The sequence below is a fragment of the Hermetia illucens genome, chromosome 2, assembly GCF_905115235.1.
Source record: "Hermetia illucens chromosome 2, iHerIll2.2.curated.20191125, whole genome shotgun sequence".
Taxonomy (NCBI): domain Eukaryota; kingdom Metazoa; phylum Arthropoda; class Insecta; order Diptera; family Stratiomyidae; genus Hermetia; species Hermetia illucens.
This window is the reverse complement of record NC_051850.1, coordinates 106,849,748-106,863,257: the sequence shown is the minus strand read 5'-3', so window position 1 is coordinate 106,863,257 and position 13,510 is coordinate 106,849,748. Positions and strand designations below refer to the sequence as shown.

Below are 13,510 nucleotides of genomic sequence, written 5' to 3'. Positions count from 1 at the left end.
AGCGAAAAAAGAGCTAAGTAAGAAAAAAGAAATTGAGGAAAAATGTTAAGAACACGAAAAATGGCATCGGATCCCAGCTGGTGTCTTTGTGGCTTTTTGCAGGTGTTCCATCAGCAACGGCAGCAACAGCAGGATCTTCTATTGCACGAACTTTAAGAACCTTTAAAAAAGCACCAGATCCCATAAGGGACCATCCCCGTAAGTGGAGAGGACATGACACACTCAACTGTGATACTCAGGTGACCGAGTGTATGACGTGAGAATTGCATGACACGCCGAGAGACACATATATAACGAAATGCATAAAACACGCTTGTTTGTTTATTTGGGCGGGGTGGGCATGTTTATCCCCCGATATAACTATGATTATTTTCCGGGTAGCTTTTGGCATGCTGGCATGTACTATTCGATGTGATTCTTCCCGTGCAATGCAAGTGTCGTATGCATTTTTTAAAGAGAGAAGATTCTAAATCCCGAACATAACTAAGCGAACGCGTGCACCAAGGATGTTGGAATGATAGCGATTCGGTATGAACATGTATTTGAAGTGTGAAAAGTTTTCTTTTTTCTGTTCCTTGTGTTTTCCTTTTGACTTTACTTTCAACATGATGTATAAGAGAACTGACCTGCATACGAAATTATAATGTCTTTGAATATTGTGAATTTGCAAGGATACGAATTGTGCAAAATGTTGAGTTCAAGAGGGTTGTTTCTTACGGAGAACTTTGCTTCGTAGGAATTCGTATTTAGGAATTCAGTATACCACGTGCGAACCTAGGCTTTGTATTCTAAAGGATATTGAATAAAACGTTTGCTTAAAAGTTCATGACATAGTTTCTGCTTGACATAAAACTAGAAACAAACTAATATGTCAGTTTTTACTGAATGACCAAAAACTGTTGATGCCAAGGAACTAAAAGTATCAATATTTTGGACTACATACTTAAGCCGTTCTCAATTTTGAAAGTAACATTTGGGTGTAATATTATACTAGCCATGCCTAATTCATACAAATTTATAAAAAAGATTGCCTGGTTTAGGTAGTTGTAACCAAACGCATTCTTATGTTCGTTGTGAGATGGTTTATTCGAGGATACTTTTGCCGTTTTCGAGGATATGCACGATATAAATCTCAGATCACAGATCTTAAAATCTGAACGTAAATCGAGCTGGTCGAAAAACCGGTCTCCACGTGCAAACCATCGTGTTTGCGATTTTGAAAACTCTATGGCAGCTGTAGAGACGTCAGTACATCCTAAGCACGCCACTTGTTAACCCATAACGATGAGCTAGATATAATAACCAGCTTTTTGTCCATAAATTGAAAAATAAAAAATCATGCCAAACTTGGTTCCAGTATATAAGTCAATACTCCAATATCCAACATCAGTGAAGTCTCTTGTTCAACTGCCAAGTGTTTCTGTGACACCCTGAGCTCTCCTTTAAACTTTTTTTTGTGAAATTCTTTCCAAGTTCGATGTTATGTTATGATTTAATTTTAAACAAATAATCAGGGAACCATGTTTTTTCTAAATTTCTAAATAACCGCAGCTAACAGATGGTTCGTTGACGAATATAAGCTAGCGACGGAACGGAAGAATGCTGCATACTGGGCAATGCTGCACTCTCAACGAACGCTGGTACGCGTATCACGAACTCCCTCGAGAGGAGAATCGACTTCACAAACCTGGGAGAACCAAAAAGTCTTTGAACTTGAGAAGTACAGGGAGCAACCGGACCAGGCGCCCAAGTTTTACCAATAAGTCAGCAGGATGAAGCCTTATACACCTCGATGCTCATTCTGTCGATACAAAGAGGGAAATCTGATTTCCAACAGGGGAATGATGGGTTGCTGCTTAACTGCTTAACAATCGAAACCTCGGCGAGTTGGAGGTCCCGCCAACTGAACACGACGGACAAATGCATTACATTCGAATTGGTTAAATATTCAAGCGACCAATTACTCCAAGCGGTACATCAACTGCTCAATGTGTGAGACAACGAATCAATGCCTGACGACTGGCAACGAGGCATTATCTGTCCCACAAAACGCGGACGATACTGACATTATGAGAGGAACAACCAAAGATGTACAGTCGACCTTCATCTTGATCGAACAGGGGGCAGGAGATCTCGGGCTGCAAATTAATGAAGACAAGACGAAGTACATGGTTGCAACGTCAGTGCCAAAAACCAAGGAACCAACAACATCGAATCGCACTGGCAAAACGATACAATACGAAACAATAAAGATATGTTATCTAGGGTCGAAAATCACAACCGATAACAGCTATGACGATGATATTCGCGCACGGTTGTTGGCTGACAACAGAGGATGACCGATTTCACAACCTGTATAACGGTGAAATCTATAAGCGATACCATGACCGTCAGATTGTGAATAAAATCCAATGCGGTGGGCGGGTGAACTAATCCGTTTGGTTGAGGATAATCCAGTCCAGAAAGTCTATGAGGGAAATATCTATGGTTGAAAAAGGTCAGGACGCCAGACAGCTTTTAGGGATATCGAATTGATGGAACTCGATGCAACACCCGGATGTCTGGAATTCCATACTAAGCAGGCCTAGACCGGGTACCGATTGTTGCGCCGTTGACGATAATAACGTTTTTTTTCCAATAAAGTTTTTCGGCTCTTGCCACACAACCTCATCAAAATCTGAGTAACTTATCTACTAGGTTTAATTGCTCTACTTCGATTTAATGTGGAGAGTTCGAAGTTTGGACGGTACATCAAAACCGTAAGTCGTCTATACCGAAATTCGTTATGGACGCTGTTATGCGTGGTTACCAGGGCACATCGCCTTACACAACTACACAACAAAGCGGATCTCGAACAACTCATTCAAGTTTATAATGTTCTGTCCATTTGTATCAATGAATAGAACCTCGAAGATGTGGAACAGTTTCTATATTAATATAGCGTTGTTTCTATCAATGAGTTATATACCTAACATACTAAAAGATATGTAGATTCTTAAGCGGAAATGCATTGGTGGTTATGCTGTGCGGTGGACTCCACTCTCTTAAAATGACCGACAAATGGGTCATCCTAGAAACAAGTAAAGCAGTAGGGAAAATGTAGGGCCCTCGGCGAGTTCTGCAAGAGGTTGAAACACATTTTCAAAAACCCTTAAAGATGCATAGGAGTGGTTAAGGTTAAACTTTTTCTCTATATCGATGAAGGCAATGCAGAGAAGATGATTTTTGAAAACAACTGAATGGCATCCGACTAAAGGATGGCGATTTGCGCCATCTTTGCGCAAATATCTGACGAGATGGGGTAAATTACGAGTACAGGGCGGATGATCTCCATCGACACAACTGCTTGGGAAGCATGACACGGATGCTGACCACATTATACAAATATAGGCGATTTCCGCCATCAACTGCATATCAGAAACTATGAACACAGATTAACGACTAAAGTATTACCGCAAAAATTGATTGATGACTATGATAAATTAGCCGTTATTCGAGATTAATAACTATCTTAGACTAACCTAACAAACCAATATTGAGAATAGGAGCAAAGTTGAAAATTACGGAGTAATCTTCAGTGGGTAAGAATTACATGTCCGGGTGGCTTAGTGATTAGAGTGCTTAGCTATCGTAGTAAAAGGTCGCGGTTCCAATCTCGCTAACGGCAGAGAGATTTGCATTGTAGCTGGATGTCAGATACCAGTCGACTCAGCTGTGAATGAGTACCTGAGTAAAATCAAGATAATAATCAAAGGCGAGCGCAGCCTATCATTATGGTATTGAATGAAGTGCTCTAGAATGCTTCAAGGCCCTGGTTTAATTGGTTTGTCGCGCCAATGATTATTATTATTATTAAGATTTGCATGCACACTTCATTTAGAAGGACGAGATGTTCAATAAGTTTTGTCGTTTGATCAGAGATGACACTATTAAGCTCATCGTTTTATTTTTCTAAAAATGGTACTACGATTTTATAGCAATTGTGTGAAATATCATGTAGATCTGTCAATTTATTTGTATACCAGGGTCAGCCCCGACTGAATCATTAACCAAGCCGAGGAACCCATTGTGTTGAGGTCATTGGAATCCAAGTTTTTCTCTGATGATGGTATATACGCTGCCGTGGCTGAAACCTACTGAAGAAGCAAGTTTGTCCACGATAAGGCGCCGCTCTTACTCAAAAGTCCCTTAACTGCAGGGATATTTTCGTCTGTGATGGAATTTCGAGGATGCCTGTGGTGACACTGATTTTCCACCATTTCATGCCCTTCAAAAAAACTTATGACACTCGTACAAGCGAGTTTCGAAGAAAGTTTTAATCCCGAATTGCGCTCGTAAAGCTGTTAAAATTTCTGAAGGTTTCATATTTTCTCGCGTCAAAAACTTTATAATAATCGGTTGCGCAATAGAAATAGGAACTACTTGCTCACTCATTGCTCTAATAAAGACTGAATAGGAATAATTTTGGCAATCGGTACGGAAGTCAAATAGAGAAAATCAGATGGAACTAGTGGAAAAAATCCAGAGTCCTCCGACTCTTCAACAACGATTAATAACTAGATAACTTTATTTCCGTTGATCGTCGTATTTATACCAAGAAAACTATACACAAATCTTAAATTTTCACGTCACAGAAAAGATGAGTTCCGGTGGGCGTGGTTTTTCAGGCAAAGTTGCAGATGCATGCTGTGTGTGATATGATGGTTTTAGTGCGTGGTTGCTTTTTTAAGCAGCGTTTTTGTGTGAAACAATCGATTCAATGTCTGCCTGTCTGTCACACCCGAATTATTCGGAAACAGTTGAGTCTATTGTCGCGAAATTTGAATCGGCACGTTTAAAAAAGGATAGAAGGACTTTGTGTCGTTTCAGTATTATGGATGAGACTTGAGCCCCTAATGAAATGTTTTTAGCTCCTAATCGAATTAGGAACCAGAAATCGGTCAAGAAAGTGTTAGCATGCAATGCAATAGAACCCACTATCCTATGATGGCCGACAAGTGATGGATGAGTACAAGCTTCCCGGAAAAAACCTATAATAATAAAGGTCCGAACATTTTGAGACCTTACTCCCGCTTTCACTATTAATGTTGAGAATTACAAAAGATGAATTATGACCCCGCATTTGATAATCTAGCCAACTTTCCCAAAGATGTGAGGAGTTGACCTTAAACTCAACCAATATGTGTGACAATACATAGTTCCTCAATTCATATAAAATTATCTATTAATGGGTTTGAAAGTTTCCTTAGAAGATGTATGAGACAGACATGTAGCTAGTATGTGTAACTGTGTTAAGGGGGTCATCCCGTGTGTCGGATTCGTGGAATCGAATTTTTTTTGGCATCAATCGTATCTAGATATAGTGTAGAATATATGGGCAAAGTAATTTTTCGATATTCGGAGTCGTTTGGAAATTATAGTGTTAAACACGTGATAAGTCACATGCCAGATTTATGTCGATCGCCGCAATAAAGCTCGTATTTATAGGTCCGAATGACTTCGCTAAAAGGGCAAAAATTGAAGCCAAGGCTGTACATGTGTTTCTTGAAGAAACCTTAGGTTTATGGATTGGGTATAGCAGATTAATGGTCAGTCAAGGTTTTATGGCTAAAAATCGCATTCAACTTTTTAAATGCGTTTTTCTCGAAACCGCATGTTGAAAATCGACTGCCACCATAGCAAAAAATCTATCTAACCAAATTCTTTCAAATTTTCAGGATTTATTCAGAACATATTTCTACGGTCCGCAAACTAAGATAATTGCGATTCATTCAGCAGTATTTTATTATTCATTGAAAAAGCCGTAAAAAACGCCAAAATTCAAAAAAAAAAGTGTAACACGGCGCCAAAAATTTAGTTTTTAATATTTTCTAATAATCTTAGTTTGCGGACTGTAGTTAAGTCTGTACGTTAAAATACCGTTTACTTTTTTCGCTAAGATGATCGCAGCGCCCTCTAGCGTGGCAGCAGAAAAACACATTTTTTGGAGATGGGTGCATAAATTGCTCTGCTCCGAGCTGGAAAAATTACTATGCACGCTGAAGATATTAATAAATCAATGTGAAAAATTCGTATTTGCCTCTTTCTCCAGTTCTTGGCAAAAAATTTATAAAAAAAAAGCCAAAAAAAGCGGCCTTCACACGGGATGACCCCCTTAACAGACACTAAATTAGCTCTGACTATTCTCATTTTCCTAAATAGAATTTAATTTTATAGAAATTGGAACTGCTTGAATGAATGATGAAATAGATTTAACCTCCTGCTTCCACAACTCTTTCTGACTAGACTTCGACCTATACATCGATCATTTTTTCTGACACTTAAAACACTACTTAATCATTTCACTCGTTCCTTTCATTAAAATTGTCGACAACACCCTCTCATTAAAACGTACACATCAAAACGTAGAGTTCCATTGCTCCTTTCTCCTAGTTTACTGATTTTTATAACAACATTCCTTCCTGTCATTGTGCCAGGGTTTTAATTGTTGGCGCACATAGTACTCTGTATCGTGTTTTTCATTAGACTACGCTCAAAAGCTGCAGGGTAAATAGTGGCTGACACTCAAAGAACAAAATGGCACACAGAATGGTTGCATGGCGTTAATTCAATAGGACTATGACTTTGAGTCGTATTCCATATGAGAAATTCGTCATGTTGCGGTTTGCAAGGGATTAAAACCTCACACAGAGATATTTTATTCGCGTTGATACTGAGTTTAATTGTGTGCAGAGTCACAATAGCTTTTCAGAAAAGCGGCCGAGCTGTAAACCTCAAATATATATCTTTTTAATGTGACCAAGGTTAATAAAGTGACTATAAGTGTTTCTCTAGGCAAAAAAAAACGAAAAAAAAATCTTTGTGGGACGTAATTGTCATGAATGTATACATTAAAATGTGTATAAACACAGGACATTTTTCATTGTCCTTGCTGGAAGGCTAGTAGTAGCAGTTAGCAGCTAGGAGCATTGGAAAGATATTTGATGTTAACTAGTACCCCAAAATGAATTATTACACCAATCGGACCCAACTATTTTACTAAGAACTGACATCATGCTACATTATCCTTACAACTTTACGTTTTACCTGAAGCAAATAGTATTAAGATAACATAAAAACATCAAAACTTTAACAAATACGCAGACAACGAAATTACATTATCAGATTGTTATGACCATTCATAAATTACCTTGAGCTCAACAATCTTTCAGCCTCATCGGCGGTCATAGCGTCGGGTAAGCTATCGTCCTGTCCTTCCTCCTCGCCTTCGCTGGCATCGACGTACTTCACGTCTTGTAAATCCAGCGTAGGTCCTTCGGGTGGAGGGGGAGGCTTTTGATGCGGAAGAGCAGGCAGTTCTGTATTTTCAAAACTATCTTGGGCATCCAAATGCGACACAAACGACCTTCTCCTCTCAGCACCACCCCCAACATTATCGTCATTATCATTACTGCGAACATGATGATGTTTTTCCTTGTCGTCGTCATCAGACTTCTCGCGAGCCTCCACGGCCGCTTGTTGGTCAAAGAAGAGTTCTGCAGCAGGTGGCGGAATCTCCGGCTTGATTATGGCATAAACCGTCGGCTCATCCTCGTATAATCTGTTCGAGGGATGGAAATTTCTTGCGATGACGTTGGAGTCACCCGGGGCAGATTGATACAGTTCCGCTTCTCCATATATTTGTTTACTCTCACTTCCGTCCGGATTCAATCGATAGCCGACATCTACGTAGTTGAGGGTAGGTTTCTCTTCAGCGTTTGGGCTCGGAGATTGTGCAGTGATGAGGTTAGGAGTAGCTACATTGATGTCGAGTGGGGTTGGGATTGTTGTTGCTTTCGGCGCATTGTCAAGCGTGAATTCATGTTCGTTGTTTACATCGATTGTTGATGCGGGCGGAGGTGGTGGTGGCGGTGAATCGAAACTATATGCAGGTTTGAGTTTCGCTTTGATTTCTGGTGAGGGCTCGTTGAAGCCTCCTTCATCTGTGCTCACGGAACTAACTATACTGGGCGGTCGCGATCCTAGTCCAGCAGCTGCAATATTTAAAGAAACGCTAGATATTTTCTTTGAACGTTTTTGAATATAGGAGGAAGTCGTCTTATCCGATTCAGTACATTCTGATGCTTTATGGCTCCGTCCTGGAAAAATGAATAGAGAAAGCAATTGTTAATCACCGCAAATTGTACAAGTTGATAGTAGAAAAGAAGAAATGATTGCAGGAGCAATGTGACGATGAAAAGTATTCAATAGAAAGAAAAATTTAAGTGTCCCCTATTTAAACAAAAGTGTCTCATTTAAGGATAAATTGAGAAAGAGCTAAATTCTGGTAAAGTTTGATGATTGCATCTTTTATTTATTATATCTGGTAGTTTAGTGATTATATCTGGTAGTTTAAAACTCTAACCTAGATTCCAAAAGTATTTTATTTTTTCTAAAATTAAACAAAGTAAATCGGAGCTAACAGATGGAGATAATATTAGCCGGTGTGAAAGGGTCCATGGTTTGATGGGTGCATCGATTTTAGTCTTCAGGAAATCCAACTGCCTTCATAGCATGCAAATCATTTCGTTCGCCTTTGTTCTGCAACGAGCTGACGAGAATATCCTTTTGCATGTATGCAGCATTTTCCCTTTTCCTTCTATCTAGCATTCTTTAGACCTCAATTTCCTTTGAAATTGCTTACTCCCATTACTTCATATTACACAAAAACATTATTTTTAATCTTAATTTATAAATGATCATTTTAATTCATCACAAATCATTCTCACGTTTAAATTTCACGAAACCCTGATATATATTAGAAATATTATTCAATTACAACCCAGAAGTTCTCCCACTTTTGTTGTTGTTCTCATAAATTGAGTGGCTCGGCCATATATGTACATGCACCGGCTGTGTATTATCAAATGCAGTTTTTAGGTGGCATGTCTCGGGCGATTACGAAAAATGGATGTATGTGAGGATTGTGCAAAAAATATACGGCCTGAGATCGTGGAGAAAATTTTCGGAGACTTGTTTGGGCAAAGTACCGTTTTTTTTCGTTTTATTCGAGAGGGAAGAGGTAGAGGAGAAAGAAGCAGAGGGGAATTCACTACGTGGAAAACTCTCGTCAAGCAGTGTGGGAACATTAGTTCAATAGATAAAATAATGTACACAACAACCCAACTTTGATCCGAATGATAAAATGACGAATGAATTCTGGAACGAGTTAGTGGTTTTACCAGTAAATCTATCCTTGCGATCGAAGCAAATATTCACTAGTACATTTGGCAGTAAAATGAAGCTCCGATCTTAACATAGGAAGAATTTTGTGATTCAAATGAAAATGAGTTCTTCAAAAACAACAAAATTGAATCCTCTGGTGAAAAATTCAATATTCTCTCTCTTTCACGGGAGAGAATAATATCGGTGAGACTTTGAAGCCATGAAGAATAAAATTCCGAAATTTACCCTGCTGATAGTAGCGCTCAGGCGCAGTTCACTGTAAATTACTATTTTAATAATGCAACGCAGAAGGGCAACAATCAATTCAATTCAAATATGGGAAAGTTGCCATGTCATGTCAATCTGTGCGTATTTGCAGGCGCTCTGTCGGAATGTCTGCCCCAAAGCTATACCTATTTACCTGGGCATGTTCTTGAGATAGCTTTACATCTTATGCTTTTCGGTGAAATATTCGGTATCCTCAGGAAATAGAAGGTATTGATTTGGTATTTACACAAAGGCCTGTGGATTGTCCTTACATATATCTTCGACACTGCACTGGAAAAAGAATCGAGTGCTTTGAAGATCGAATTACTTTTTCGTGTTCGTATTCTTTCAAACGATCATAAAAAATCAATTCACTGAAAAAGGGTCATTTTTCCTATACAAGTAAGCCTGATATTCTTTCAATCACAAGCTATTTGACAGATCAACTATGGTATTCGTTCCTTTACTTCTTCGCTTCTTATGAATTTTCAAATTCGACCCTGTGCACAGTGCTTGAAATCATTCCCCATTATTGGTGCATATGGCCTTGCCAAAGATGGCTGTATGCTTTATTGCTTCACGTTGAAGGTCAGTTCCCTGACATGATGCCAAAACCGTTTTTACTTCAAAGAATGTAGCCATCGATTCACAAATATTTTGACTGGCTATTAGAGAATACTCAATGTCTCGGCATCATGTCGCCGTAGACATATGCCCTCTGTCTTATTATTTGAGTTGTTTTTTCTGGGCCACACCTTCGATGTCAGGGCCTCCTAAGAATGCAATCACAAACGCGTCTTCCTCAAATGCGTTCGTTGACTCATTCGATATATTAAAGTACCTTTTCTGTGAAAACGCCCTGCATTGCTTGTTCAAATCTTAGTGGCACATCAGACTAGCCTACTCGCTGATCTGATACTCAAATGCAATAGAGACACTATTAAATCAGAAGTGAACTCTCAAAAAATTGATGCATTTACGGTGTTTACAAATGCCATGCCTAGTTCTTTGAAAACGTGTCTTTTTTGTCCTTGGTGATTCGATTCCCCCATTCCAAAGCGGAAGCCTGAAAACCATCAACTATGATTTCAGCAATCTGCACTTATAATGCTGTTAATCAGAGCTAACTTCTAAATAAAAACTCGAAGCAGCTGTACCTATTGAGATCATTCATTTTTGTCCTTCTCACACCTTGCCAATTAGACTGTCGACCCAGACGCCATTGGGTTAGTTTTAAGAATTTTGAACTTCTTCCCCACTGATGGTTCTTGAGAGAAATGGTTATTAATGCGATGCGACACCCAATAAGGTCATTTATTCTCATTATAAAGCAAATTTCGACTTCTTTGTAACGAACGGGATAGATATCATACTTAGCTGTTGTATCAACCTATTAAAGCATAGCCCGTTACAGTTCAAAGCAATGATTCGCTTCAAAAGTTATTTTAGGACTAATCTATTACCCTATCCCTTACCTATTAACGCAACCTCGATATATGAAATGAACTTGGAAAACCAGCTCAGCGGTTTTTAAATTGAAATTTTTATTATAGATTTATACACACTATTGAAATTATACACCATATATATATGAACGTCCTTAGTTTCTTCTTAAATGACTAATTCGTAAAGACCCTAATTTTCAATTTAATGCACCAACAAATAGTAGCAGCGACACATACCAAAAGGCGAAATATTCCTCGGCCGACTGCTCACACAGAAGAATTATTTTACATAATACACGGATTTGTGGCCAATGTTCATAAATAAAAATTGAATATTTGCTCAGTTGTTGACAACTGTCATTCCTAATAATCTAATAAGAACATTCATTTCTAGACATATAATATACCTAACTCAAAAGTCCATTTATCAGGAAACTCTGCAATTGCACTAATAGACAATGTCTCTGTTGAGGTTTCGACACCTTTTCAATTTCCTTCATCAACGACGTATCCTTGATGCCGTCCATGAATTTTTCCAGAAAACATTCAAGAGTTGGTAGCGTTTCTGGGTCTACCATTCCGGACAACTCCATACCAATAGCATCCACAATAAATTGGACAAAATCTCTATGTTTTGCGTCATCGTATTCGCTAACATCCGATTCATCCTTAACTCCACTAATGGATAAATTCAATGCCTTTAGTACCTCTTTCAGATGCTCTTCAAATCCGCTTGTGTCGCCTGTTTGAATCCAATGTGGCACGTTTCCTTCGTCAGCTACAGATATCGCCAAATAAGCGCAAGCTCCACGATTTTCGTCGAATACTTTTGTATTTAAATACAGACGACAATCTTTAGCGGCTTCGTAATCCGTTTCTTGTTCCGACTCAGCTATCAGTTGCTTCAGCCATGGTGGCTCCTTATCCGTGATTTCAATGACTGGCAAAGGTTCTAGAGGTCCATCCTTCGGAGGTACTAGGAACGGGTCGGCCAACTTGCCCTCTCGTAGGAATGATAAAAGTCGAACCAAATAATTATTCCTCAGACGTTTAGCATGCAATCCTTCAACTCTTTCCATGCAAAGTTTCGCTAGCCAATGCTGACAAAGCTCGTTTTCCTGCGGCCGTTCCGTCAAATTTGTCAAAATGTCCTTTGAGAAATTGAAAATGAATAAAAAATCTTCGTCTAAGCGAAGATCTACATCGAACTCGTTCATATCCATATTAAAATTTTGAAGTGACACAGGAGGTTTTTTATTGAAACTTTCGAAAGGACGCCAAATTTATTCTGTGTTTATTTTTGATAGAAGACTACTGAAGCTTTTTTTCAAGCTTTTAATTTGAAATTTACAGTGATTTTATTGCGCAATTAATATTTAAGGCTAAATTAACCTAAATAGATCTAAAGTGACGTTATAAGAAATCCATTTTAGCAACAAAATAATTTCTCTGTGATAGCTACCACAAGGGTTGCTAAACAAATTCATATTTCCCCGCAAGGTTTATAATTTGTAAAAAGACAGATTTAGTTCCAAAACTATTTAAATCCTAAATTTGAAATAAAGTGTATTTTTGTACGAAACAGTTTCAAATTTTAGTGTAAGAAAGGTGAAACAGTCAGTACAACCTCAAAAGATAGTCAAGCACCTAGAGAGTAGTACTGTGAAAACCTTATTACCTTCATTAATTAACACGGTTACATGTTATAGCAACAATGTAGTGTAACAAACGAACGCAAACATCGATGCCCAACCAGGATTCGAAACCAAGGCAATCAAATCGAAAAACTGGTACAACCATTTGTCCGTTCAAAACTTCCAAAATAAAAAGATTTTTACCCAAAGCCAAGTGAAGTGGGGGGGCTTCAAAGGCCAGAGCTTAATAGTAAGAGACGATTGGAACCCCTTAAAAGAGGGTCACCTGAGAAACCAGATACTATGGTGCGCAAATAGATCCACAACAAAGATACGTGGAGTGAATCCGAAACACGACATATACGAGTAGGTCAACATACAACCGTATTTCAAGCAGAAGTGTGTGCATCTGACAAAATCTACGGAGAACGGATAGAGGTGCTAAAATTCACGTTCTTTCCGATAACTAGGCAGCCTTAAAAGCTATTGCATTACTTCAAACCTTAATTGGTGTGAGAATGGCAATAAACCCTTAACTGAAGTGGATATAAAAGTATTGGCGGCTACGAGAAAGCGAGATGCACTTTAATAAAGGGATCCCAAACACCATTTGTAAGATCAGAACCTCGAGTTGAAATTAATAAATCCATAAGGGACTGGGAGATTGAACAACAAGTATTTCAATGCGAAACAGCGAGAGGTCCCGTTACTTTCGACAAGAATCAGGAATGGTTACATTGCACATTGTGCCACCCGAAAAGCTCATGATCTAGTTCTATACTTCCTGAATTTCAAACGAAGATCAAAAATAGAATAGCTTTACGGATTGTAACTTCAACTTCAATGCCAGGATAATGTCTGATAATGATGGCCAAAAGAGGAGTTGACGTTTTAAACATCGAAGTCACACCAACGTCCAGAATGCGAACGAATCGTTCCCGACGGAACTTTCGCGTGAAA

The 13,510-nt window shown here is 38.7% G+C and overlaps 2 protein-coding genes across 9 annotated transcripts in view; both read right to left on the bottom strand.

Moving 5' to 3' along the window:
* Window positions 1–13,510, bottom strand: part of LOC119647725 — a 253,956-nt gene that overhangs the window by 39,133 nt on the left and 201,313 nt on the right. For 7 of the 8 annotated variants that reach the window (XM_038048824.1, XM_038048819.1, XM_038048826.1 and 4 more), the window contains one exon: window positions 7,190–8,138. In XM_038048824.1, coding sequence (XP_037904752.1) covers window positions 7,190–8,138 — 949 coding nt within the window. The remainder of the gene's footprint in view (window positions 1–7,189; window positions 8,139–13,510) is intronic. The other variant, XM_038048827.1, reaches the window with a different exon arrangement.
* Window positions 10,995–12,394, bottom strand: LOC119647727. Its single transcript, XM_038048829.1, has one exon. The coding sequence runs from the start codon at window positions 12,137–12,139 to the stop codon at window positions 11,324–11,326; it is 816 nt and encodes a 271-aa protein (XP_037904757.1). The 5' UTR covers window positions 12,140–12,394; the 3' UTR covers window positions 10,995–11,323.